Raw genomic sequence first — 24,490 nt, 5'->3', positions numbered from 1 at the left:
CTAGTGTGTGCCCTCACGTTCAATACCCTACATAGTAAAATTAAGAAGATTATTTCCACGCACTGGCACCTATTACAACTTAATATGCCTAATTTAGCAAAACCCATCTATGCTTTTAAGAAAGGTAAAAATATTAGGAATTGGGTGTCTAAGGCAGACAGAATCTCGATTCATGACAGTCAACCTACTATCACTGCCTCGTGGGGTATGCCACCTATTAGGGGGCATTACCCATGTGGGAACTGTTCGAACTGTTCTAGTACCACGGCCACGACGGCGGTGGAGATCCATAAAAGAAGTTGGGAACTGAGGCAGCATTCTACCTGCCTCAGTGCTAACGTGATCTACGTCATTATATGTCCCTGTAAGAAAGCCTATATAGGGAAGACCTCTAGGGCGGTTAAACTACGGATTGGTGAGCATAAATCCAAGATTAGAACGGGTCAGCAGAATGCTCCCTTAACGTTACATTTTTTAGAATTTAATCATAAGCCAGAAGATATGAGATGGTGGGTAGTAGAAAAGGTTCTAGGCACTGATGCAGCTAATATTGCTGCACGATTAGCACAAAGAGAACAATGGTGGATTTACCATACTAACAGTTTAAATACAGGGCTCAATCAACAAGAGGAATGGAATCGATTCCTATCCTCAGGTTTTCTTGAAAGAAAAGATACAAATTTCGTTGGTTCCCTCCATAGCCCGGTTTACCGAGATGGAAGAATTTGGCCCTTTGCTCCTCTTTTCTTTTCTTTTCTCTTCTATAGTCCTTTTTCTAGCTCAGGTATTAGGGCTGATTTTTCAGTCCTTCCACTGTGTTAGTTACTTTGTTTTGAAATAAAAGAGGGACTTTCATGCAGCATTAGATTCGGACCACTGCGGATCAATGGCGGACGCAAACATCTTCGGTACTAGGCGATTTTAAGGTAAGCCTTTGGGAGAGCAGATCGCTCCGTTTTTCGGGTAGTTGGACTGGTACCGTTTAATCAGACTAGACCGGTCGTTTTCACATTGTTTCCTTATTACATTTAGATCACCGCTGCGGGAAGGACACGCGGCTAGCCGTGGAAACTGGATACTATTCGTATTGATGTTCAGGATAGAGCTGTAGGCTTTAGTAGAGTACCTCTGTGGCTCTATAGGTAAGCAAGAAGTTGGGCAGTCCCTTTTTACTTTTGAGTTATTGTGGCATGTAGCCAATATTCATTACTTATTTATTTTTTTGTTTACCTTTATATTTCCACTTGAAACAGCACAGAGGTGTAGCCAACTAAATCTGCGCTCTCTAACCCATGCTAACCGGCCAGTTTTGAACGCTAGAAAACAATTGGCACCCAAGGCAAATTGATACTATCCAAAGTACCAGTGCGGAAGATATATATTTAGTTTTTGTGGGAAAGAAGGTAATTTAACATTTGCCCCCTTTAGACAGCAATATGTTTGTTATTTCCTAAAACTGGTTTATATATGTTTTTGTGTTGTCTTTAGGATATCCAGCTTCTGAATCAGAATTTGCTGGAGCTTAAGCTTCTAGGCGAACCAAATGTGGTTTGCAGGTAGGAAGGCTTTTTCTTTTTTTTTTCTTATTTTTCGATGCTGAGATCTGATGCTGATAATAGTGGAGACTCTTGAGTGTGACGAGAAGGGTTTGTTCAGCACTAACTTAGAAGTGCGTGTTATGGAGATTACAAGAACGTATTTTCGTTCTAGTTTTCTTTGATATCCTTTATGAATATAAAATTATATTGATTAAGTCAATAAAGAGGTTACGTGACAACACGTCTAATTATACGGTGGACTAGATAGATGCTGACCTTGAGACTAAAGCCATAGGGATGCTCTAGATACTGATATGTTGTAATACATTGTTTGTGAGAGGAAACACTAGGAGAGGGGTGATTTAGGTATGCAATTTCAGACAGTTAATAATGTTTACAATTGTACGTTTGCTTTATTTTTAGAAGTATCTGTTAAATGTTCATCCAATCCTGATGAAGACATCCAAATCGGCCAAGTCGAAACTATTTACCATCTGGGGAGCTTTTCCGAAAAAAGAACTATCTGATAAAGCACCAATAGTCGATATTTCTTCTGGAATGAACTTTGATTAACTATTAGGTTTATAATGAAATGTACCAATGAAATGAATAATTCTTTTTTATGGCATTTTATTACATTTATATAACTTTTAGATGTGCAAATTACTTGAATGAATGTGTGCGAATGAATGAGCAGTAAAATGAATTAAATGTTTTCTAAGTATTATGTATTATATAATTCAAAATTCAAAATAAAATGAAAATGATAAATTAAAATTTGCATCCACTCGCCCTCCTTTTAGAGTTCCAACATAACAAACATACTTACTTCCCCTCCTCAGTGGTCACAAACAGGTCGTCCCAGACTGTCACAAGGGCTGTCTCAGTGCCATGGTCCGTCTAAATCCCGACTGAAAAGGGTCATATGTTCATCCACAGAGCTCTGCAATTGACTGCTCACAATTGTTTGTAAGATGTTGGCAGGCCACCGAAGACCGGCTATTGGATGATAATTCGATGCAATGTTATGGTCCAATGTCGCGTTTTTTAGCAGCGGTGTAAGGTATGATTTTTTTTTTAAGTCTAGGGGGACACAACTCTGTGACAGTGAAGCATTTACCACTGTTTGTATAGCCGGGCCAATTGCGGTGGCCTGTTGCTCGACCAAATAAGCAGGAATCGGGTCATATTCCAGATTGGTAGGTTTAAGCTTTCCCAGTAAGCCAACAATTTTCTCAGTTCCTAAAGGCGAAAACGTCAATTTAGGGCATGGGGCTTCCAAATTCAGTTGCACATATGTATCTACATAACTCTGCTGTTAGTAGATTGGACGTCCATGCTATCTCTAATGGTTTCAGACTTTGCCTGAAAGAAGAGATTAAACTCATTGGCCGTTTTAGATGAGGCTGGCAAACTTGCATTAATGCAGTCAGGGTTGGTAAAATTGTTGAAAAGCTTCAGAGACTGCAAGCAGGATATCAGTATTTCTAAGATGAGGAATCCATGGGAGGAATCTCCAGTAGGAAGAACATTACCAGGGTTAAGCACTTTGTTCTTCTCCCCTTCCACTCAGTCAGTCAATGCTCGTACCCTCTTGCCATGGGTCTCTTCTTCTCAGGATTCTTTCTGAAGAGCCCAGTCCACAGGCCCTCCAACCTCCTCCAGGCTTCTGTATTAGGACCCATGTGTGGGATCCACTTCCTGCACGCCTCTGGTCCTTGCGGCGTGGTCTCTGCTCTGTATGGGACAGAGCTGCTGCTGAATGGCTGATGACAGGTAGGCTACCTCAGTCCAGGTATTGGTCTCCCTGTTTCTCCAGGCAGCAGTGAGTAGCATGTCTGATTCGTCCCGTCTGCGCCCATCAGTGTATTTATAAGCTTGGCATGGATTGGTATTTCCTTGGGTGATTACTCTCTGTTCCTTCTATTGGCCCCTTTGCTGTTGTATCCCAAACTGTCTCTTTAGGCAATTATTGCTCTCTCTCTCATTTTGGGTAGGAGGTAAATGAACTTTATTATTCTCAATTGCTTGTTCTGCGACTTTTAGTATTCACAGGAACATCAGCGCCATCTTGGAATTTTCTCTGTGCATGTTCGGGACTCTCCGGCTTCCTGTGTGCAGTGGGCGTGTGGGACCGGTCTACAGTCTGCTTTCTCCTCTGCTGAATGCTACAGATTAACTTCACTTTGTGATCTGTCCCAGTTGGGTACAGGGGCTGCTGGGACGTGCAGTCCCTTGGCAATGTTCATGGTAGGCATCCTCAAAATGGGAAAGTATGAGATTGCATCATGGAGGGGGTGATGGGCCCAAATATTCCTGCTCCATCCAGCCTCTGGAAGGTACGCCTGGTAGTGGGCTTGCCATCCCATTCTCCTGTGGTTTGGCTCCCTCATAGCTGAGAAATGAACCATGTCGTCATTCAGAAAATGTTTCTGCAGTGGGATAGCCCTCAGGTAGACTGTCCACAAGAGAGAACACAGAGTGTCAATCTTGCTTCAATTGGCTTGGAAAAGAATGGAGTTCACCTTTCTAATAGACTGGTCTAGAAAGTTCGGCTATGCCTTTCCTATGAAATACCTTTAGAGTGGCAGAGATCTACAGAAGTTCATCACAAAGAATGCATGAATGATTCTGACCACTGTGAACTGGACTCGGCAGATTTGGTACTCTGACTTACTACTGTTGTCAGACAGTGTTTGCCGGGATCTTCCCAGGAGGAAGACTTTCTCTCAAAAGAAAAGGTTGATCCTTACCCCTGCCCTCCCACCATTGCTCAGTTTGAGAGCTTGGTACCCGAGGACCTACTGTACACTCACAGGGGGATTTGGAGCCCCAATATCCAAGTTTACTGCTAGTTAGAATTTGACCAGGAAACAAAACAAAGGTAAATGGATGCGCTTCGGTCATTTGGTGCTGGATGACAATGTGAATTCTTTTGGCTCCAATACCATGTCATGTTTATGCCATACTTGTCCAGCACTGGCAACAAGATTGATTCATGCAATGCTACCTATTGACCATTGTAGCCTGTTTGAACAGGTGCAAGAATGTTTTCTCAATGATGACCTGCGTCACCATTATCTTTTTTTTCTTTTTTTCTTTTTTCTTTGTCTGTGGTTACACAATAACCTTTACAGAATTTGATACACACTCAAAATACGTAGACAATAAAATACCAATTAAGTTTGCTGTTTGTTCCCCCTTCTTACCATGAGTCAAGGCATCAGCATAGGATTTGGGCCCTAATTGTTTCTCATCTTCAGTTTGGGAGATCTGATCGTGAGTGATTTTCTGGGCTAACATTATGCTATTTCCTGAGGGCAAACTGCACATCTTAGCAAAAATAAAGCTCTCCAGTCTACTTATTTTCTCAGAGCTGTCGAGAATCAAGAATCTAAGTTCTTGAATCTCTGTGTGGGTGCACTCATGGTCCCTATCCAAATTTAGTATTCTTGTCAAGACAGGAGAAGATGTATATGTGGATGCAATGTCTTCCATATTAAGCCCCTCAAATGATGGAGCAATATGAGGAGCTTCATATTCCTGAAAAGGGGGATGAATCGGTGAAGTGGGGCTAGAGCATTTTTGGGGAGTGATAAAGACGCTGCTCTGTCCCACCCCCTCCACCCTTATTGTCGGGTCCTATACCCAATGTCTTGGCTACATCAGCTGTAAGTTTTCTTGAGCTGCTGGCTTCAGTTAAATGTATGGAGGACACGGAATAAGCTGCTTCATGAAGATGAACGTTGTCAATGCCGCCCCCTATGGCCCTAGCCGGGGTAGAGGGCCCCCTTGAGAGCCACACCCTTCTGCACACCTTCTGTCCAGCTCCGCCAAGACAGCGGGAGCCAACAGAGAGGTGTCAACCCGGGGTCTAGAAGTGTCATGCTCTTCTAAATTCAAAGGAGGCTGAGAACCTAAATTATCATGCATGCTTAAAAAGGTTTTTTGGGATGGAACATTCAAAAAGTCAGATTTACTAGATACATCATCATTGCACTTCTTTTGAGGTTGAAGAGTTGCAACCGTACTGAAGGCAGATGACGGCTGCTCACCCTTGTCGGGGGTCGTGTGTAGAGACATTGAGAGTAGGGGCGGGCTCTGACTGCTACCAGCGAAAAGTACATCAGTATTTGCAGCAACAATCAGATGTGTCAGCCTATAGGTCTTCTTTTGCACAGTAGGGGACCTGACTAGTTTGCCACTATGTAGCGAGCCCACCATAATCTATATGTAAATTACCAGGCAAATTCACCACAGACAGGGACTCTACAGTAAAGAGCAGAAGGTACCATACAGTTTACTTGCACTGTTAAGGGAGGCTAGGAGTTAAGTTCTCACAAATGTTGGCGAGTTGCAGACCTATACACGTTATAGGGAGCAAAATATCTATGATTTCAATTGTCTTTCTTAGTCACAGATAACACATATATAAATGTGATAGACAATTATACAACAACGCCCACGCCAAACAGCCCAACAGCCTCTACACTTCTGGAGGCACTTCCAGATGCGTGCGCGCACCAGAGTGTTTAACGGTGAAGCGTGGAAACGAAGCTGACAAAACGGGCGTGTCGGGGGGTGGGCCGGCAGGCGGAGCTGCAGAGGGGGAAAAAAGAGAGGAAAGTGGGTTCAGAACGTTGATGTCCGCAGGAGCGCAACAGTGCAAGGAGCACAGAAACCCAAAAAACACCAAAATAAACTGGCAATGTTAACAAAGTCCCAGTATTTACTTAGTCCATGTTGCAGCAGAAGGAAGAGTTCTTCAAGCTTCCTCTTAGTGACTCAGCATCTCGGCGATGGAAACAAAGGTAGACAATTCAGGAAATCCAGTGTGTCAGCCCAACAGCCTCTACACTTCTGGAGGCACTTCACTTCACCCTTATCCCCTGTCAGAATCCCTCCCTCACCAACCAAGTCTACCCTCTCTAGCTTCTCCTATCTGGCAGTTCTTTGAACCTATGTTTTCCTGTGACCATGACTACCTCTCCTGGGGGAGTACATTTTAGTAAATTCCTTAGGCCAGAACAGTGATCGAGTTGCAAGTAACCATCAGCATTTTTTCATGCTAATAATGTGGTTTTAAGGACATTTCCCTCTTTCATTCTGTTTACCAAAGGCATATCCATCACTGAGATGCAGCCACGTGGGTTACTCCCATGTGTTGTTTACATACCTCCCCTTGAATGTTTCTTCCAGGCAGATGCACTTTTTTGTCCAGGAGTTACCGCATATACTGTCATTCCTCCCCCAGTAAATTCTTTCTGTGTAATCTGTCCTAGCAGGTTGGGAAGGAGAGCGAGCGTCTGGATGTAAGAGTAATACAAAATTGCCATCATAGTGATTCAGGTACTCCTAGCCTCCAGCTTTCCACCTTTCACAACTGCCACCCAGCTGTCCCCTTGTGCATATGCTATTGTCATTAGGCTACTGCTTGGAGTAAAAACTTGTGAACTGTGGTTATGTCGGGGAGCATGGTGCCTTGGCATGAGAGGGAAGACGTATCTAATAGGCATGCTAAATGGAGTGGCTGAAGATTTGCTGACCTGGCTTCCTGCAGGAGCAGGTTTCCTCAGAAGTTGAGATGGAGAGCTATGAACAAAGAGTATGTCAATCACTGTGAAGCTACTTTGTATTCTTTGCTGCAGTGTGTGGTGTTGATGTCATGGCTTCTATATTCCCCTGTGTGTAACCACCTATGTTTTTTCTGCAGAAAGTTCATTTGTCTTAATGACAACATAAACCACGGCCACAAGGATGCCCAGACGGTAAAGGCTGTGCTGCGGGACTTCTACGAGTCCATGTTCCCTATACAGTCCCAGTTTGAGTTACCAAGAGAATACCGAAACCGCTTCCTTCACATGCACGACCTTCGAGAATGGTGAGTTTGTTCAGGTCCCCGTGCTTGCACTGCTCATTCCAGAGGGAAATCTGCACCGAGCATGCTGCCTCACACCATATGGCATATATCCCCCCTAAAATTAGTATAAGCGCGATATTGTGACATCTCAAATGTATTGCTGAAGTCCATTTTTACAGACATTTCCACCGTTATTTAAAGCCATAAAGCACAATTCTTTGCTTCACCTATGACATCAGAAATCAATTTTCTTTAGATAAAGCTGCCAATTAGTAATGTACATAATCCTGCATTTCAGGACGTTTTAATGATGCTTCTAACCCAAATTACAAGGCAAGTGTCACAGCAGGCCTTAAGAACACTCAGAGACTCCCAGAGGTAGTTCATTGGTTTTTATTGTAATGTCCTTCAGTGTGTTAAGGGCCGTCCCTCACTCTCTCATGTAGGTGTAGCAGTTCCCACTCCAGCCCGGGTGTCCCTAACTCCCAGGTTAGTAGATATTGGCTTTTAACCCTGCTGTTGAATATGTGGTCTAGCTATTCGTGAGGGCCCAAAGGCTCCTTCAGGGACTTCATAGGTGTGCCCTACTCTAGCCTCAGATTTGTAACAATTCTCAAGCCCCACTCTGTCTCCTCCTCTCACGCCCTTCTACCCCTCTCCCTGTATCTCTTTTACTCTCCATTCCTACACCTGCTCTCTCCCTGCAACTCCACCAACCGTCTCCACCTACATCTTTCTCCTCTGTCCCTCCAATGTCTGTTTCTTCTGATACTACCTGCCTCTACCCTTTGCTACTACTTTTCCCTCCTCCACATTACTACCACCACTCCACATCACCTTCCCAGTTAACCTCATTTTGCTTTCTCAATTACTCTCTACACTTCTACCACTCTCAACTTAAACGCACTCCCACGTCACAGTAAAGCTTGATTTCATCAATCAATACCCTAACCTTGTTGAAAAAGCACCACCACGTTCGAATACGCCATCCTTCATCCTGCTGGTCTTTGTTTACCACCACCACCACCTCCTCCTCCTCTGACTTCACCCATATAACGCACACATACCTGTTTCCTGCCTCCCTTCTTATACTTCCCATCTTTCTCCGATTTCTCCTCTTTTCCTGTCTAGTCTAGCCAGGTTTTCCCCACCTGTGCGGTGTTGCAGTTGGAAAAAAAAGCACAAATAGGTTAAGCCATGCCCCTTTTCGCTGCAGTGCCCCTGTGACGCAACAATAGCAGTCCGCAGTGTGGTATGTGACTGTTTGTGTTCAGTCGCCTTGTTGCAGTGGTGTCCCAGGAAAGTGTGGGGGAATTCAGGCCTGTTGTGTGCTACTCATTGGTTTGGTCATGTGTTTAACTTAGAAAGTCTTGTGATGGGTCAGGCATTAAACAATGACACAAGTTAGACATAGTTTTGGCTAAAGACTTTTATTGATAAAAAAGCAGTTGGGAAAATGCCTCGCTGTCCCTGCACTAGAGGTGTTTTCCCTACCCAAGCTCAATACTAAGGATCTGTCAGTGTCCGAATGTGCAAAACAAAACCATCCTGTCTGCAAAGGACTAATCTGACCCTCACATTCTAAGGAAATACATCTTACAGTGAAAAGGATAATGTCTTTTGCCTACAGTGTTTCAATGTTTTCAAATGGGAAAAGGGATAAATAACTCCAACAAAGAGTCTGTAAAGTATATTGCTCCTTAATCCAGAGGGGGTCTCTCTTCCCCTGGATTCTAATTCAATTTCTTGAAAATAATAGTTCTCGTCTTTCTTCTTGATCAATACCAAAGTCATATACAATTATCTTTGGCTTTTGGGTTGTCGGGGATACCTGGTATACTCTCCTGCCATGGTTTCTTTCTGCTGCCCTATATGTACACACTTGTAATTGCCTGGGGTACTCTCCTGCCAGAGTTTCTTGTATTCACACACTTATAACCAATGGCAACCGCTGGATGCTCTCTTCCTTGCGCTGCTCGGCTTTCGGCTTCCCGTGGTTCCAGCTGGGCTTCTTCTCTCCTCGCGGATCTACGGTGAGTATCTTTCTGCTTCTTTCCACCGGCGAACGCTCAGGCGCCCTGCAATTGCTTCTGGCGTTCCTGCATGGAATTTTCTTTGCACTGACTTCCTGTGGTCGGTATCTGAGCTGGTTGGCTCCAACATCCTCCTTGTAGCTCTTTGGTAGCACGAAGAGCTGCAGCCTGCTCCCACCTGCAGTCTGCCATTCCTTCTGGTGATCATGTTTTAAACATCCCGGGTACAGGTGCATGCTCCCAACAACTGCTTGGGGCTTCTGCGGCTCTGTAGTCCTCCATTCCTCTTCCTCATCACATTCCTAAGGTGATTCTGGGAATAGTAGTTCCTTTTAACTAACTTGCACTGAAACATTAGAGAAATGGTTTAACATGTTCTGAGGGTTAGTCAGTGTTTGGGAGTCGATCTGCAGATTGGATTGAGAAACATGCAGCACTCTCCTTTGAGGGAGTAGGCAAAGAGTCACAATAGGCCTTTAAGGTATTTTGTATGGGAGATTCATCACGCAAGGGGAAAGGGGATACCACATCTCATCTGGCAAGTCACCCTTACCATGATGAAAGCAATGTGATTTTCCCTCAAATATCAACCTGGCCACATTAGGGGAGGTCCCCCATGGAAGCAGTGATGCCATTGCCAGATTCATCACTCTTCATATCTTCATTTGAAGCCTGGCACATGCTGCTGCCTTCTTGCAGTGTGCTGTGTTCCAATCGGCTGCACAGCTTTGCTATTTCTCCAGTCACCGATTTCTCTTTCTGGCGACACATATACTTCTGCTGGCTGGTGTGCGCAGCTGGCAGGCTTTGATGAGCTGTACTACTGCGGGTGGTCCACCTTGCTGCCTGAGAATGGAGTTTGCCTACATTGAGAGAAAGACGGGCATGTGTGGGGTTGGCCCCCTAATTACCTCAACACAAATGGGCCCACCACCTGAGGAACTAATGCACCTTTTGTACATAAAGCAAGTTTATTGCACAATCGTCCAGGGAGCAGTTAGATGGTGCAGTGGAACCAAACTAACCCAAATCTCACTGAACCACATATATTGACTCCTTATATACATTTTTGCAACAGTTAAAACACTCCCAGATATTTTATTAAAATCCACACCCACATGTGATAGAACAAAATCTCTTAAAAGAATTCCTGTCTTTCTCCAATTCTTACATTCTCATTGGTAGCCGTTCTCTTAGCTACCATCTTCAGCTCATGTGTAGAACAAACCTCCTTTTAGGATTTGTCCCTGGTAGGTCAGGACCTCATTAACCAGTCAAACATTTGTATTCAAACATAATTCATTACTAGTAATAACTGGCCTAAGCCCTTTAACCTTAACTGCACATGGTTCGCATAACTACTTCAAGAAGGCTGAGTAAACAGGTTCTCTTTGAATCAGCGATAACTATCTCATGCCCCGGTTCACTGGCTCCATTGGAAAATTCTAATCTAAATAACTGTCATTTCATCGCACACATCACACCTGAAAATACAATTGAAACGCCTGGATTTCAGTAACTTTAGCCTTGAGTATTGATTCTCACCCCATGGTTTATTGCTGGTCAGAACAAATAGTGAAAACCCTCTGTCAAGCTTCCATGCATTCAAGAGATTATATCTGCCTTCTGGGATACTTATCAGACCATAAAACCCATGGTCGGCTCCTTTAGCTGAGCTAACGATCGCAAACGTCAAAGTTACTTATTTACCCATCCTCTGACCTCTGAAACTCCATAGAACCAGTTTCTCGAAAGTCAACCCCTGACTGCCGTGTTTTAATCTGTTTATAAAAAGCGCACTACATGTAGATTCATAAATCCTGTATTTTCTCAGTGTGCACGTATGTTTAATAAATACTATCTTTGCTTTACAGTGAATTCTTCAAGACAGGCCCCTTTCTAACATGCGCATTATAAAAACTCCTCATTGCCTGCTTCTGGGCACTCCATAGCACATTATATCTGAATCACGTTTATATTTGGTGGTTTTAGCATTTGTCTTTCTACGCGCATACAAAGCTAATAGGTATCAGTTTAACCCAAAAGTACCACTAAGTAACATCGCCCATTCACATTTAACTATACTAGATAGATATGAAATTGTCACATCGCGCCCAGTTTACCACACCCTCAATCACAAATATGGCACTTGCAACAAAATCCCCTCTTGATTATGGGGACATCCAAGATGGTACCCAAGAAAAGAGACTCAAACCATGAATCATTGATAACTCCTGCCTAATTCTCCATGATCGCTCTGAGGTTATGCTAGGCAGCAATAGTTTGTGTTAGGGTACCATTCTCTGTGTCATTGGGAGGCATAAATGTGCAGCAAGTACTCCCAATTGCTTGAGACACTCCTCCCTCCATTGTTGTCAGGAGGTTGAGTATGTAACGGTTCTGCAATGGCACTAAACGCGGACTATGACATGTTGAGCAATAGTAAAAGTTAATATCTGGTCAGCCTCTGGCAGGTCTTCCCTGACCCATGAAACAAAGAAGCTCTCAGTATGCTTAACAATAGATATTGATCAGGAATGTCCATTAAAGCTTTTGATGATGTCGCTGAAAGGCAATTGGACCGTCTGCTTTGTTGCAATAGTTCCTGATTTGCGTCATTCAACAAAATCATTGGTCTGTCCATGTAAGATGAATGGGACGCAAGGGGCACAGGGGACAATGGGGGGCACAGATGTAGCTTTGGGCATTGGATGGGCCAGGATCTGGTGCTCCTCAGGGATGATGACTGGCACATGGAGGATAGAGAAACTGTACACACCTCACCAGGCTGGAAGCAACTGCCTATATGCATTTGATCCACAGGTTGTCTAGAAGGGCAACCGTACCTCCAGCCAGATCAGGGATGTGAAGCGTGCGACTGCAGTTCCCATGTGTGCCAACGGGCACTGTGCCATCGCGCTTAAAACACACAAACATTAAGTGTCAGTATCTTAACTGTTTTTTCTGGCTCTTTGAATCACATCAGATGCTGCAAGTAATTTCTCTGCAGTGTGCCACATTCTTGATTTATTCCTGCCACATTTTCTGAGAATCCCCTCATTCCTCCAGCTCTGCAGCTCTTCTCCAACTTCTAGACCCAATTGATATGATATATTGATATGATATATATGATATGGCATTTATAACACACCTATACACATGTGTTTCAAGGCGCAACAAGGCAAGGGCGGGGGAACAGAGGGAAGACTAACAACAATCCTACTAGGCCAGGTGTCATTCAGATCGCGCAAGTGCATAGGAAGGGGGAAGGGGAAGTGCAGTACAAGGGATAATAGAATAAATAATAATAAGAAAAGTGCGGCAAGCAGCTGGCAAGTGCAGGGGTAAAGGGTAAGTGCAGGCATCAAGTGTCAAGTGCTGGTAAAGGGACTGTAGGGACACAGAAAAACTGTCAAAGTGCGGGGTTGCAAGGAAGGCATTGCAGGTGTGCAACTGGCGGGGGAGGGGACCTGAGCCAGAGATCAGAGGGTGGCCAGGTAGCCAGTGCAGTGTCCGTTTCAGCCAGGAAAATCAGCAGGGGAGAGGAGGAGAGAAAGCAGAAGCAAAGAGAAAGGTTTTGATGTGCTTCCGGAACCAGAGATGGTTCTTCTCCAGTTTCAGGGGGGACAGGAAGGCTGTTCCAGAGGGAGGCACCAGCCGAAGAAAGAGATCTACTATCAACTCGTTGCTTGGAGAAGCGACTGACCCTGAGTGAGTTGGAGGCGGAAGGGCGAAGAGCTTGAGAAGGAAGATATTTAGGAAGAGAGAGTTGAAGGTATTGAGGCCCCAGACCCCCTAAGGCCTCGTGGACAATGCAAAGGGTTTTGAACTTAATCCTTGCAGCCACTGGGAGCCAGTGCAGAGATTTCAGTCCTGGAGAGATACGATCCTTGGGCTTGAGGCTAAGGACAAGTCTCGCAGTCCTTTTCTGGATGAGTTGCAGAGGGCGCAGGGTGGAAGCAGGCAGATTTAGAAAAAGGCTGTTGCAATAGTCCAGCCTAGAGAGAACCAGGGCTCTGGAGACAGTGAGCTTCTGGGGGAAGGAGAGGAAAGGAAGAATGCCTCTGAGGAGGTGTAGCTGGTAGTGTGACTTCTTAGAGACATCAGATATGTGAGGAGAGAAGGAGAGTGTGGAGTCGAAGATGACCCCGAGGTTTTTTGCCTCACAGATGGGAGGAGCAAAAGGGCCAAGAGAGGGCGGCCAGAGAGTCACAGGAAAGGAGGGTGTGGATGTGCCGATGAGGAGAATCTCGGTCTTACTGGCATTAAGGCAGAGATCATTGGCAGCACACTACTCCTGGATGGCGGACAGACAGACAGTCAGAAATGAGAGAGTGAGAAGAGGTGGCTGAGGATAGCCTGAAAATGAGCTGTGTGTCATCCGCATAGCACTGGAAGTTGGGGGAGAGCACAGCAATGCGATAGGCAAGAAGTGCCAAGTATTTGTTGAACAGCCAGGGAGAGAGGTTTGACCCCTGGGGGACACCACGGGTAGAGATAGAGGAGAGGAAGGACCCAAGTGGACTTTTTGTATACACTGTATGTTTTTCTGCTCTTTATGATCAGCAACTGAACAGTCTTCATCGATGGGTAGGATTGATGCTGCAACTGATTATCCTTTAAACTGCCCTCTGACCCTGCACAAGACTAGGTGCACTCGGCATAGTGCATCTACTACCTCTACCTTGTTTGGGATAAACACCCTAGGGATGCCAGAAGCATGGGGTGATGAGAGAGCAGATGTAGCAGTGTCCTACTGATCACTCTCTCACAACCTTCCTCATATGCCTATGCCATATGTTAGAACACTGTAGTGGTGTTTCCACACACCTAACTGGCTTAGCTGCAGGCTGTTCAAAATGGGAACTTTAATTCGCGCATAGTCTGCCGCAAAGTTAATTGCCGCTGATGCTTCCCCAATGCACCTGTATCCATTTTCGCACCAGCAACAGTTACTTTTTCGTGTTGCTGTGTGTGCCTGCCTAACGTGGTCCCGCTCCCTCACAGAAGCTATCAGAAAGAACATTTTCTGATTGCAAACATCATACAGAGAAAAAGCACAGCAACAAGCCGAAAACAAAGCTCCATTAAAAAAGGTAAATTTACCTTATACAATGTTTACTACCAATAGGGAACAGCTACTAAATCTTATTTAAACGCTCGTTTATGTACTTGTATAAATACACGTCATATTTGCTTTCAGAAATTCTTACTTTACCCCTGCATTCCACTGCCTGATTAAGACAACAAATAAATACAGACACATTTACTTTTCCGATTTAGAATCTTCTCCCCCAATACTAATTAGCTCCCTGATTAAAATAAAAAAACAACTCGGGAGATCCAAAAAGGCAGCCGGGGTGAGCACACTGTGTTAGAGGTCTTCCCCACAGCCCCCACACCAAAAGGTGGAATGATAAGCTAAAACCCCCTCCCCGGCAGTATACTTTAGCAGATTTGGATAAAGAGGCAAAACGAGGGCAGTCTAGGAGCAGCACAGTTAAAGGCTAAACCGCGGCATGGCTCAGAGAGCGGTCAAGTCGTCAGCAACAAGGAGACAGTTCCATGGAGACTGAATGGCGGAATACGCAGAATGTCCTCGCCCTGAGGGAATCTAGCCGGCAGCCGTGCAGAGAGGTGCCCCCCCAAGCTGAGCAGGAGGTCCGCTGTCTGCTGCCCAGAGGGAGAGGTGGCGTAGCGATACGGCCCGGGCACGGAGAAGCAAAGTGGGTCACAACAGCCGGCAGACCGACCCTGGAAGACGGGAAGGAGGAGGAGCCGTTGCTGGCAAGGAAGACCGGGACCCAGAGAAGGGGGAAGCAGACCCAGCCCGATGCCTGACCAGGGGGCCTCTTACTCCGAGGAAGGAACTCTGTTAGTCCGTCTCCTATGTGCCATTGTTCGCACAGTATTCACTGATTTTGAAGTTGGAGCCTGGATCTTTTACTTTGCGCAAGATCCATGTGCATTATTTTGCCCCTCCTCTGTGGATTAATCCCACACCCACCAATTTTACTGGAATGACCCCAGCAGAATAATAATTATCAATCTACCTCAGTGGACACAGACGCTTAGAGGAGCTATTGCCAATGCGACACTTGATTATGATCACATAGGATTCTACAACACTTTTGAATACACCCGTCCTGATGAAGGCCGTCCTAACTACACCTCTCCAATTGTAGCTATTTAGCCGAAACACTCTTGTGTTGACTTGTGTCTCTGTTGCCCTGCAACTCTTCATTGTACCACAGATCTGTGCTTTTATTACACAATTACTGCATTTATGTCTCATGTGACCCCTAGTAGGATGCATAGAGTGTAACTGCTAAAAGTGACTTACCAAATATTTTTGATTTAGATTCTGTTATTTGTGTACTACACCATGTATCTTGTTTTTCTTGTATATCCTGTCTCTCATGTCCATGTATATTGTTACACCTACTGCGAAGTAATTAAATAAGAATCACAGTTTCCATCAATTGATATTTGATTTTTTTTGAACTTCAGGAGTTTTAGGGTCCATCTTTAGTTTGATCTTTTATGTCCTTGCTCAATTGTGCTTATTTATGACTGTATTTACCTGGAAAGAGCAAGGCATCAACCAGGTGCCTGTTATACCAAGAGAATACCGAAACCGCTTCCTTCACATGCACGACCTTCGAGAATGGTGAGTTTGTTCAGGTCCCCGTGCTTGCACTGCTCATTCCAGAGGGAAATCTGCACCGAGCATGCTGCCTCACACCATATGGCATATATCCCCCCTAAAATTAGTATAAGCGCGATATTGTGACATCTCAAATGTATTGCTGAAGTCCATTTTTACAGACATTTCCACCGTTATTTAAAGCCATAAAGCACAATTCTTTGCTTCACCTATGACATCAGAAATCAATTTTCTTTAGATAAAGCTGCCAATTAGTAATGTACATAATCCTGCATTTCAGGACGTTTTAATGATGCTTCTAACCCAAATTACAAGGCAAGTGTCACAGCAGGCCTTAAGAACACTCAGACTCCCAGAGGTAGTTCATTGGTTTTTATTGTAATGTCCTTCAGTGTGTTAAGGGCCGTCCCTCACTCTCTCATGTAGGTGTAGCAGTTCCCACTCCAGCCCGGGTGTCCCTAACTCCCAGGTTAGTAGATATTGGCTTTTAACCCTCCTGTTGAATATGTGGTCTAGCTATTCGTGAGGGCCCAAAGGCTCCTTCAGGGACTTCATAGGTGTGCCCTACTCTAGCCTCAGATTTGTAACAATTCTCAAGCCCCACTCTGTCTCCTCCTCTCACGCCCTTCTACCCCTCTCCCTGTATCTCTTTTACTCTCCATTCCTACACCTGCTCTCTCCCTGCAACTCCACCAACCGTCTCCACCTACATCTTTCTCCTCTGTCCCTCCAATGTCTGTTTCTTCTGATACTACCTGCCTCTACCCTTTGCTACTACTTTTCCCTCCTCCACATTACTACCACCACTCCACATCACCTTCCCAGTTAACCTCATTTTGCTTTCTCAATTACTCTCTACACTTCTACCACTCTCAACTTAAACGCACTCCCACGTCACAGTAAAGCTTGATTTCATCAATCAATACCCTAACCTTGTTGAAAAAGCACCACCACGTTCGAATACGCCATCCTTCATCCTGCTGGTCTTTGTTTACCACCACCACCACCACCTCCTCCTCCTCTGACTTCACCCATATAACGCACACATACCTGTTTCCTGCCTCCCTTCTTATACTTCCCATCTTTCTCCGATTTCTCCTCTTTTCCTGTCTAGTCTAGCCAGGTTTTCCCCACCTGTGCGGTGTTGCAGTTGGAAAAAAAAGCACAAATAGGTTAAGCCATGCCCCTTTTCGCTGCAGTGCCCCTGTGACGCAACAATAGCAGTCCGCAGTGTGGTATGTGACTGTTTGTGTTCAGTCGCCTTGTTGCAGTGGTGTCCCAGGAAAGTGTGGGGGAATTCAGGCCTGTTGTGTGCTACTCATTGGTTTGGTCATGTGTTTAACTTAGAAAGTCTTGTGATGGGTCAGGCATTAAACAATGACACAAGTTAGACATAGTTTTGGCTAAAGACTTTTATTGATAAAAAAGCAGTTGGGAAAATGCCTCGCTGTCCCTGCACTAGAGGTGTTTTCCCTACCCAAGCTCAATACTAAGGATCTGTCAGTGTCCGAATGTGCAAAACAAAACCATCCTGTCTGCAAAGGACTAATCTGACCCTCACATTCTAAGGAAATACATCTTACAGTGAAAAGGATAATGTCTTTTGCCTACAGTGTTTCAATGTTTTCAAATGGGAAAAGGGATAAATAACTCCAACAAAGAGTCTGTAAAGTATATTGCTCCTTAATCCAGAGGGGGTCTCTCTTCCCCTGGATTCTAATTCAATTTCTTGAAAATAATAGTTCTCGTCTTTCTTCTTGATCAATACCAAAGTCATATACAATTATCTTTGGCTTTTGGGTTGTCGGGGATACCTGGTATACTCTCCTGCCATGGTTTCTTTCTGCTGCCCTATATGTACACACTTGTAATTGCCTGGGGTACTCTCCTGCCAGAGTTTCTTGTATTCACACACTTATAACCAATGGCAACCGCTGGATGCTCTCTTCCTTGCGCTGCTCGGCTTTCGGCTTCCCGTGGTTCCAGCTGGGCTTCTTCTCTCCTCGCGGATCTACGGTGAGTATCTTTCTGCTTCTTTCCACCGGCGAACGCTCAGGCGCCCTGCAATTGCTTCTGGCGTTCCTGCATGGAATTTTCTTTGCACTGACTTCCTGTGGTCGGTATCTGAGCTGGTTGGCTCCAACATCCTCCTTGTAGCTCTTTGGTAGCACGAAGAGCTGCAGCCTGCTCCCACCTGCAGTCTGCCATTCCTTCTGGTGATCATGTTTTAAACATCCCGGGTACAGGTGCATGCTCCCAACAACTGCTTGGGGCTTCTGCGGCTCTGTAGTCCTCCATTCCTCTTCCTCATCACATTCCTAAGGTGATTCTGGGAATAGTAGTTCCTTTTAACTAACTTGCACTGAAACATTAGAGAAATGGTTTAACATGTTCTGAGGGTTAGTCAGTGTTTGGGAGTCGATCTGCAGATTGGATTGAGAAACATGCAGCACTCTCCTTTGAGGGAGTAGGCAAAGAGTCACAATAGGCCTTTAAGGTATTTTGTATGGGAGATTCATCACGCAAGGGGAAAGGGGATACCACATCTCATCTGGCAAGTCACCCTTACCATGATGAAAGCAATGTGATTTTCCCTCAAATATCAACCTGGCCACATTAGGGGAGGTCCCCCATGGAAGCAGTGATGCCATTGCCAGATTCATCACTCTTCATATCTTCATTTGAAGCCTGGCACATGCTGCTGCCTTCTTGCAGTGTGCTGTGTTCCAATCGGCTGCACAGCTTTGCTATTTCTCCAGTCACCGATTTCTCTTTCTGGCGACACATATACTTCTGCTGGCTGGTGTGCGCAGCTGGCAGGCTTTGATGAGTTGTACTACTGCGGGTGGTCCACCTTGCTGCCTGAGAATGGAGTTTGCCTACATTGAGAGAAAGACGGGCATGTGTGGGGTTGGCCCCCTAATTACCTCAACACAAATGGGCCCACCACCTGAGGAACTAATGCACCTTTTGTACATAAAGCAAGTTTATTGCACAATCATCCAGGGAGCAGTTAGATGGTGCAGTGGAACCAAACTAACCCAAATCTCACTGAACCACATATATTGACTCCTTATATACATTTTTGCAACAGTTAAAACACTCCCAGATATTTTATTAAAATCCACACCCACATGTGATAGAACAAAATCTCTTAAAAGAATTCCTGTCTTTCTCCAATTCTTACATTCTCATTGGTAGCCGTTCTCTTAGCTACCATCTTCAGCTCATGTGTAGAACAAACCTCCTTTTAGGATTTGTCCCTGGTAGGTCAGGACCTCATTAACCAGTCAAACATTTGTATTCAAACATAATTCATTACTAGTAATAACTGGCCTAAGCCCTTTAACCTTAACTGCACATGGTTCGCATAACTACTTCAAGAAGGCTGAGTAAACAGGTTCTCTTTGAATCAGCGATAACTATCTCATGCCCCGGTTCACTGGCTCCATTGGAAAATTCTAATCTAAATAACTGTCATTTCATCGCACACATCACACCTGAAAATACAATTGAAACGCCTGGATTTCAGTAACTTTAGCCTTGAGTATTGATTCTCACCCCATGGTTTATTGCTGGTCAGAACAAATAGTGAAAACCCTCTGTCAAGCTTCCATGCATTCAAGAGATTATATCTGCCTTCTGGGATACTTATCAGACCATAAAACCCATGGTCGGCTCCTTTAGCTGAGCTAACGAACGCAAACGTCAAAGTTACTTATTTACCCATCCTCTGACCTCTGAAACTCCATAGAACCAGTTTCTCGAAAGTCAACCCCTGACTGCCGTGTTTTAATCTGTTTATAAAAAGCGCACTACATGTAGATTCATAAATCCTGTATTTTCTCAGTGTGCACGTATGTTTAATAAATACTATCTTTGCTTTACAGTGAATTCTTCAAGACAGGCCCCTTTCTAACATGCGCATTATAAAAACTCCTCATTGCCTGCTTCTGGGCACTCCATAGCACATTATATCTGAATCACGTTTATATTTGGTGGTTTTAGCATTTGTCTTTCTACGCGCATACAAAGCTAATAGGTATCAGTTTAACCCAAAAGTACCACTAAGTAACATCGCCCATTCACATTTAACTATACTAGATAGATATGAAATTGTCACATCGCGCCCAGTTTACCACACCCTCAATCACAAATATGGCACTTGCAACAAAATCCCCTCTTGATTATGGGGACATCCAAGATGGTACCCAAGAAAAGAGACTCAAACCATGAATCATTGATAACTCCTGCCTAATTCTCCATGATCGCTCTGAGGTTATGCTAGGCAGCAATAGTTTGTGTTAGGGTACCATTCTCTGTGTCATTGGGAGGCATAAATGTGCAGCAAGTACTCCCAATTGCTTGAGACACTCCTCCCTCCATTGTTGTCAGGAGGTTGAGTATGTAACGGTTCTGCAATGGCACTAAACGCGGACTATGACATGTTGAGCAATAGTAAAAGTTAATATCTGGTCAGCCTCTGGCAGGTCTTCCCTGACCCATGAAACAAAGAAGCTCTCAGTATGCTTAACAGTAGATATTGATCAGGAATGTCCATTAAAGCTTTTGATGATGTCGCTGAAAGGCAATTGGACCATCTGCTTTGTTGCAATAGTTCCTGATTTGCGTCATTCAACAAAATCATTGGTCTGTCCATGTAAGATGAATGGGACGCAAGGGGCACAGGGGACAATGGGGGGCACAGATGTAGCTTTGGGCATTGGATGGGCCAGGATCTGGTGCTCCTCAGGGATGATGACTGGCACATGGAGGATAGAGAAACTGTACACACCTCACCAGGCTGGAAGCAACTGCCTATATGCATTTGATCCACAGGTTGTCTAGAAGGGCAACCGTACCTCCAGCCAGATCAGGGATGTGAAGCGTGCGACTGCAGTTCCCATGTGTGCCAACGGGCACTGTGCCATCGCGCTTAAAACACACAAACATTAAGTGTCAGTATCTTAACTGTTTTTTCTGGCTCTTTGAATCACATCAGATGCTGCAAGTAATTTCTCTGCAGTGTGCCACATTCTTGATTTATTCCTGCCACATTTTCTGAGAATCCCCTCATTCCTCCAGCTCTGCAGCTCTTCTCCAACTTCTAGACCCAATTGATATGATATATTGATATGATATATATGATATGGCATTTATAACACACCTATACACATGTGTTTCAAGGCGCAACAAGGCAAGGGCGGGGGAACAGAGGGAAGACTAACAACAATCCTACTAGGCCAGGTGTCATTCAGATCGCGCAAGTGCATAGGAAGGGGGAAGGGGAAGTGCAGTACAAGGGATAATAGAATAAATAATAATAAGAAAAGTGCGGCAAGCAGCTGGCAAGTGCAGGGGTAAAGGGTAAGTGCAGGCATCAAGTGTCAAGTGCTGGTAAAGGGACTGTAGGGACACAGAAAAACTGTCAAAGTGCGGGGTTGCAAGGAAGGCATTGCAGGTGTGCAACTGGCGGGGGAGGGGACCTGAGCCAGAGATCAGAGGGTGGCCAGGTAGCCAGTGCAGTGTCCGTTTCAGCCAGGAAAATCAGCAGGGGAGAGGAGGAGAGAAAGCAGAAGCAAAGAGAAAGGTTTTGATGTGCTTCCGGAACCAGAGATGGTTCTTCTCCAGTTTCAGGGGGGACAGGAAGGCTGTTCCAGAGGGAGGCACCAGCCGAAGAAAGAGATCTACTATCAACTCGTTGCTTGGAGAAGCGACTGACCCTGAGTGAGTTGGAGGCGGAAGGGCGAAGAGCTTGAGAAGGAAGATATTTAGGAAGAGAGAGTTGAAGGTATTGAGGCCCCAGACCCCCTAAGGCCTCGTGGACAATGCAAAGGGTTTTGAACTTAATCCTTGCAGCCACTGGGAGCCAGTGCAGAGATTTCAGTCCTGGAGAGATACGATCCTTGGGCTTGAGGCTAAGGACAAGTCTCGCAGTCCTTTTCTGGATGAGTTGCAGAGGGCGCAGGGTGGAAGCAGGCAGATTTAGAAAAAGGCTGTTGCAATAGTCCAGCCTAGAGAGAACCAGGGCTCTGGAGACAGTGAGCTTCTGGGGGAAGGAGAGGAAAGGAAGAATGCCTCTGAGGAGGTGTAGCTGGTAGTGTGACTTCTTAGAGACATCAGATATGTGAGGAGAGAAGGAGAGTGTGGAGTCGAAGATGACCCCGAGGTTTTTTGCCTCACAGATGGGAGGAGCAAAAGGGCCAAGAGAGGGCGGCCAGAGAGTCACAGGAAAGGAGGGTGTGGATGTGCCGATGAGGAGAATCTCGGTCTTACTGGCATTAAGGCAGAGATCATTGGCAGCACACTACTCCTGGATGGCGGACAGACAGACAGTCAGAAATGAGAGAGTGAGAAGAGGTGGCTGAGGATAGCCTGAAAATGAGCTGTGTGTCATCCGCATAGCACTGGAAGTTGGGGGAGAGCACAGCAATGCGATAGGCAAGAAGTGCCAAGTATTTGTTGAACAGCCAGGGAGAGAGGTTTGACCCCTGGGGGACACCACAGGTAGAGATAGAGGAGAGGAAGGACCCAAGTGGACTTTTTGTATACACTGTATGTTTTTCTGCTCTTTATGATCAGCAACTGAACAGTCTTCATCGATGGGTAGGATTGATGCTGCAACTGATTATCCTTTAAACTGCCCTCTGACCCTGCACAAGACTAGGTGCACTCGGCATAGTGCATCTACTACCTCTACCTTGTTTGGGATAAACACCCTAGGGATGCCAGAAGCATGGGGTGATGAGAGAGCAGATGTAGCAGTGTCCTACTGATCACTCTCTCACAACCTTCCTCATATGCCTATGCCATATGTTAGAACACTGTAGTGGTGTTTCCACACACCTAACTGGCTTAGCTGCAGGCTGTTCAAAATGGGAACTTTAATTCGCGCATAGTCTGCCGCAAAGTTAATTGCCGCTGATGCTTCCCCAATGCACCTGTATCCATTTTCGCACCAGCAACAGTTACTTTTTCGTGTTGCTGTGTGTGCCTGCCTAACGTGGTCCCGCTCCCTCACAGAAGCTATCAGAAAGAACATTTTCTGATTGCAAACATCATACAGAGAAAAAGCACAGCAACAAGCCGAAAACAAAGCTCCATTAAAAAAGGTAAATTTACCTTATACAATGTTTACTACCAATAGGGAACAGCTACTAAATCTTATTTAAACGCTCGTTTATGTACTTGTATAAATACATGTCATATTTGCTTTCAGAAATTCTTACTTTACCCCTGCATTCCACTGCCTGATTAAGACAACAAATAAATACAGACACATTTACTTTTCCGATTTAGAATCTTCTCCCCCAATACTAATTAGCTCCCTGATTAAAATAAAAAAACAACTCGGGAGATCCAAAAAGGCAGCCGGGGTGAGCACACTGTGTTAGAGGTCTTCCCCACAGCCCCCACACCAAAAGGTGGAATGATAAGCTAAAACCCCCTCCCCGGCAGTATACTTTAGCAGATTTGGATAAAGAGGCAAAACGAGGGCAGTCTAGGAGCAGCACAGTTAAAGGCTAAACCGCGGCATGGCTCAGAGAGCGGTCAAGTCGTCAGCAACAAGGAGACAGTTCCATGGAGACTGAATGGCGGAATACGCAGAATGTCCTCGCCCTGAGGGAATCTAGCCGGCAGCCGTGCAGAGAGGTGCCCCCCCAAGCTGAGCAGGAGGTCCGCTGTCTGCTGCCCAGAGGGAGAGGTGGCGTAGCGATACGGCCCGGGCACGGAGAAGCAAAGTGGGTCACAACAGCCGGCAGACCGACCCTGGAAGACGGGAAGGAGGAGGAGCCGTTGCTGGCAAGGAAGACCGGGACCCAGAGAAGGGGGAAGCAGACCCAGCCCGATGCCTGACCAGGGGGCCTCTTACTCCGAGGAAGGAACTCTGTTAGTCCGTCTCCTATGTGCCATTGTTCGCACAGTATTCACTGATTTTGAAGTTGGAGCCTGGATCTTTTACTTTGCGCAAGATCCATGTGCATTATTTTGCCCCTCCTCTGTGGATTAATCCCACACCCACCAATTTTACTGGAATGACCCCAGCAGAATAATAATTATCAATCTACCTCAGTGGACACAGACGCTTAGAGGAGCTATTGCCAATGCGACACTTGATTATGATCACATAGGATTCTACAACACTTTTGAATACACCCGTCCTGATGAAGGCCGTCCTAACTACACCTCTCCAATTGTAGCTATTTAGCCGAAACACTCTTGTGTTGACTTGTGTCTCTGTTGCCCTGCAACTCTTCATTGTACCACAGATCTGTGCTTTTATTACACAATTACTGCATTTATGTCTCATGTGACCCCTAGTAGGATGCATAGAGTGTAACTGCTAAAAGTGACTTACCAAATATTTTTGATTTGGATTCTGTTATTTGTG

General features: G+C 45.2%; 1 protein-coding gene across 2 annotated transcripts in view; it reads left to right on the top strand.

Annotated features, from left to right (window-relative positions):
- The window catches only part of GNPTAB (N-acetylglucosamine-1-phosphate transferase subunits alpha and beta), a 625,912-nt gene that overhangs the window by 537,928 nt on the left and 63,494 nt on the right, over positions 1–24,490 (top strand). For both annotated transcript variants that reach the window (XM_069629897.1, XM_069629896.1), the window contains exon 19: positions 7,252–7,419. In XM_069629897.1, coding sequence (XP_069485998.1) covers positions 7,252–7,419 — 168 coding nt within the window. The remainder of the gene's footprint in view (positions 1–7,251; positions 7,420–24,490) is intronic.

Source organism: Ambystoma mexicanum, chromosome 12, assembly GCF_040938575.1.
Source record: "Ambystoma mexicanum isolate Mex_15411 chromosome 12, UKY_AmexF1_1, whole genome shotgun sequence".
Classification (NCBI taxonomy): Eukaryota; Metazoa; Chordata; class Amphibia; order Caudata; family Ambystomatidae; genus Ambystoma; species Ambystoma mexicanum.
The sequence above is the reverse complement of the archived record's forward strand: the minus strand, read 5'-3'. Positions and strand labels throughout refer to the sequence as shown.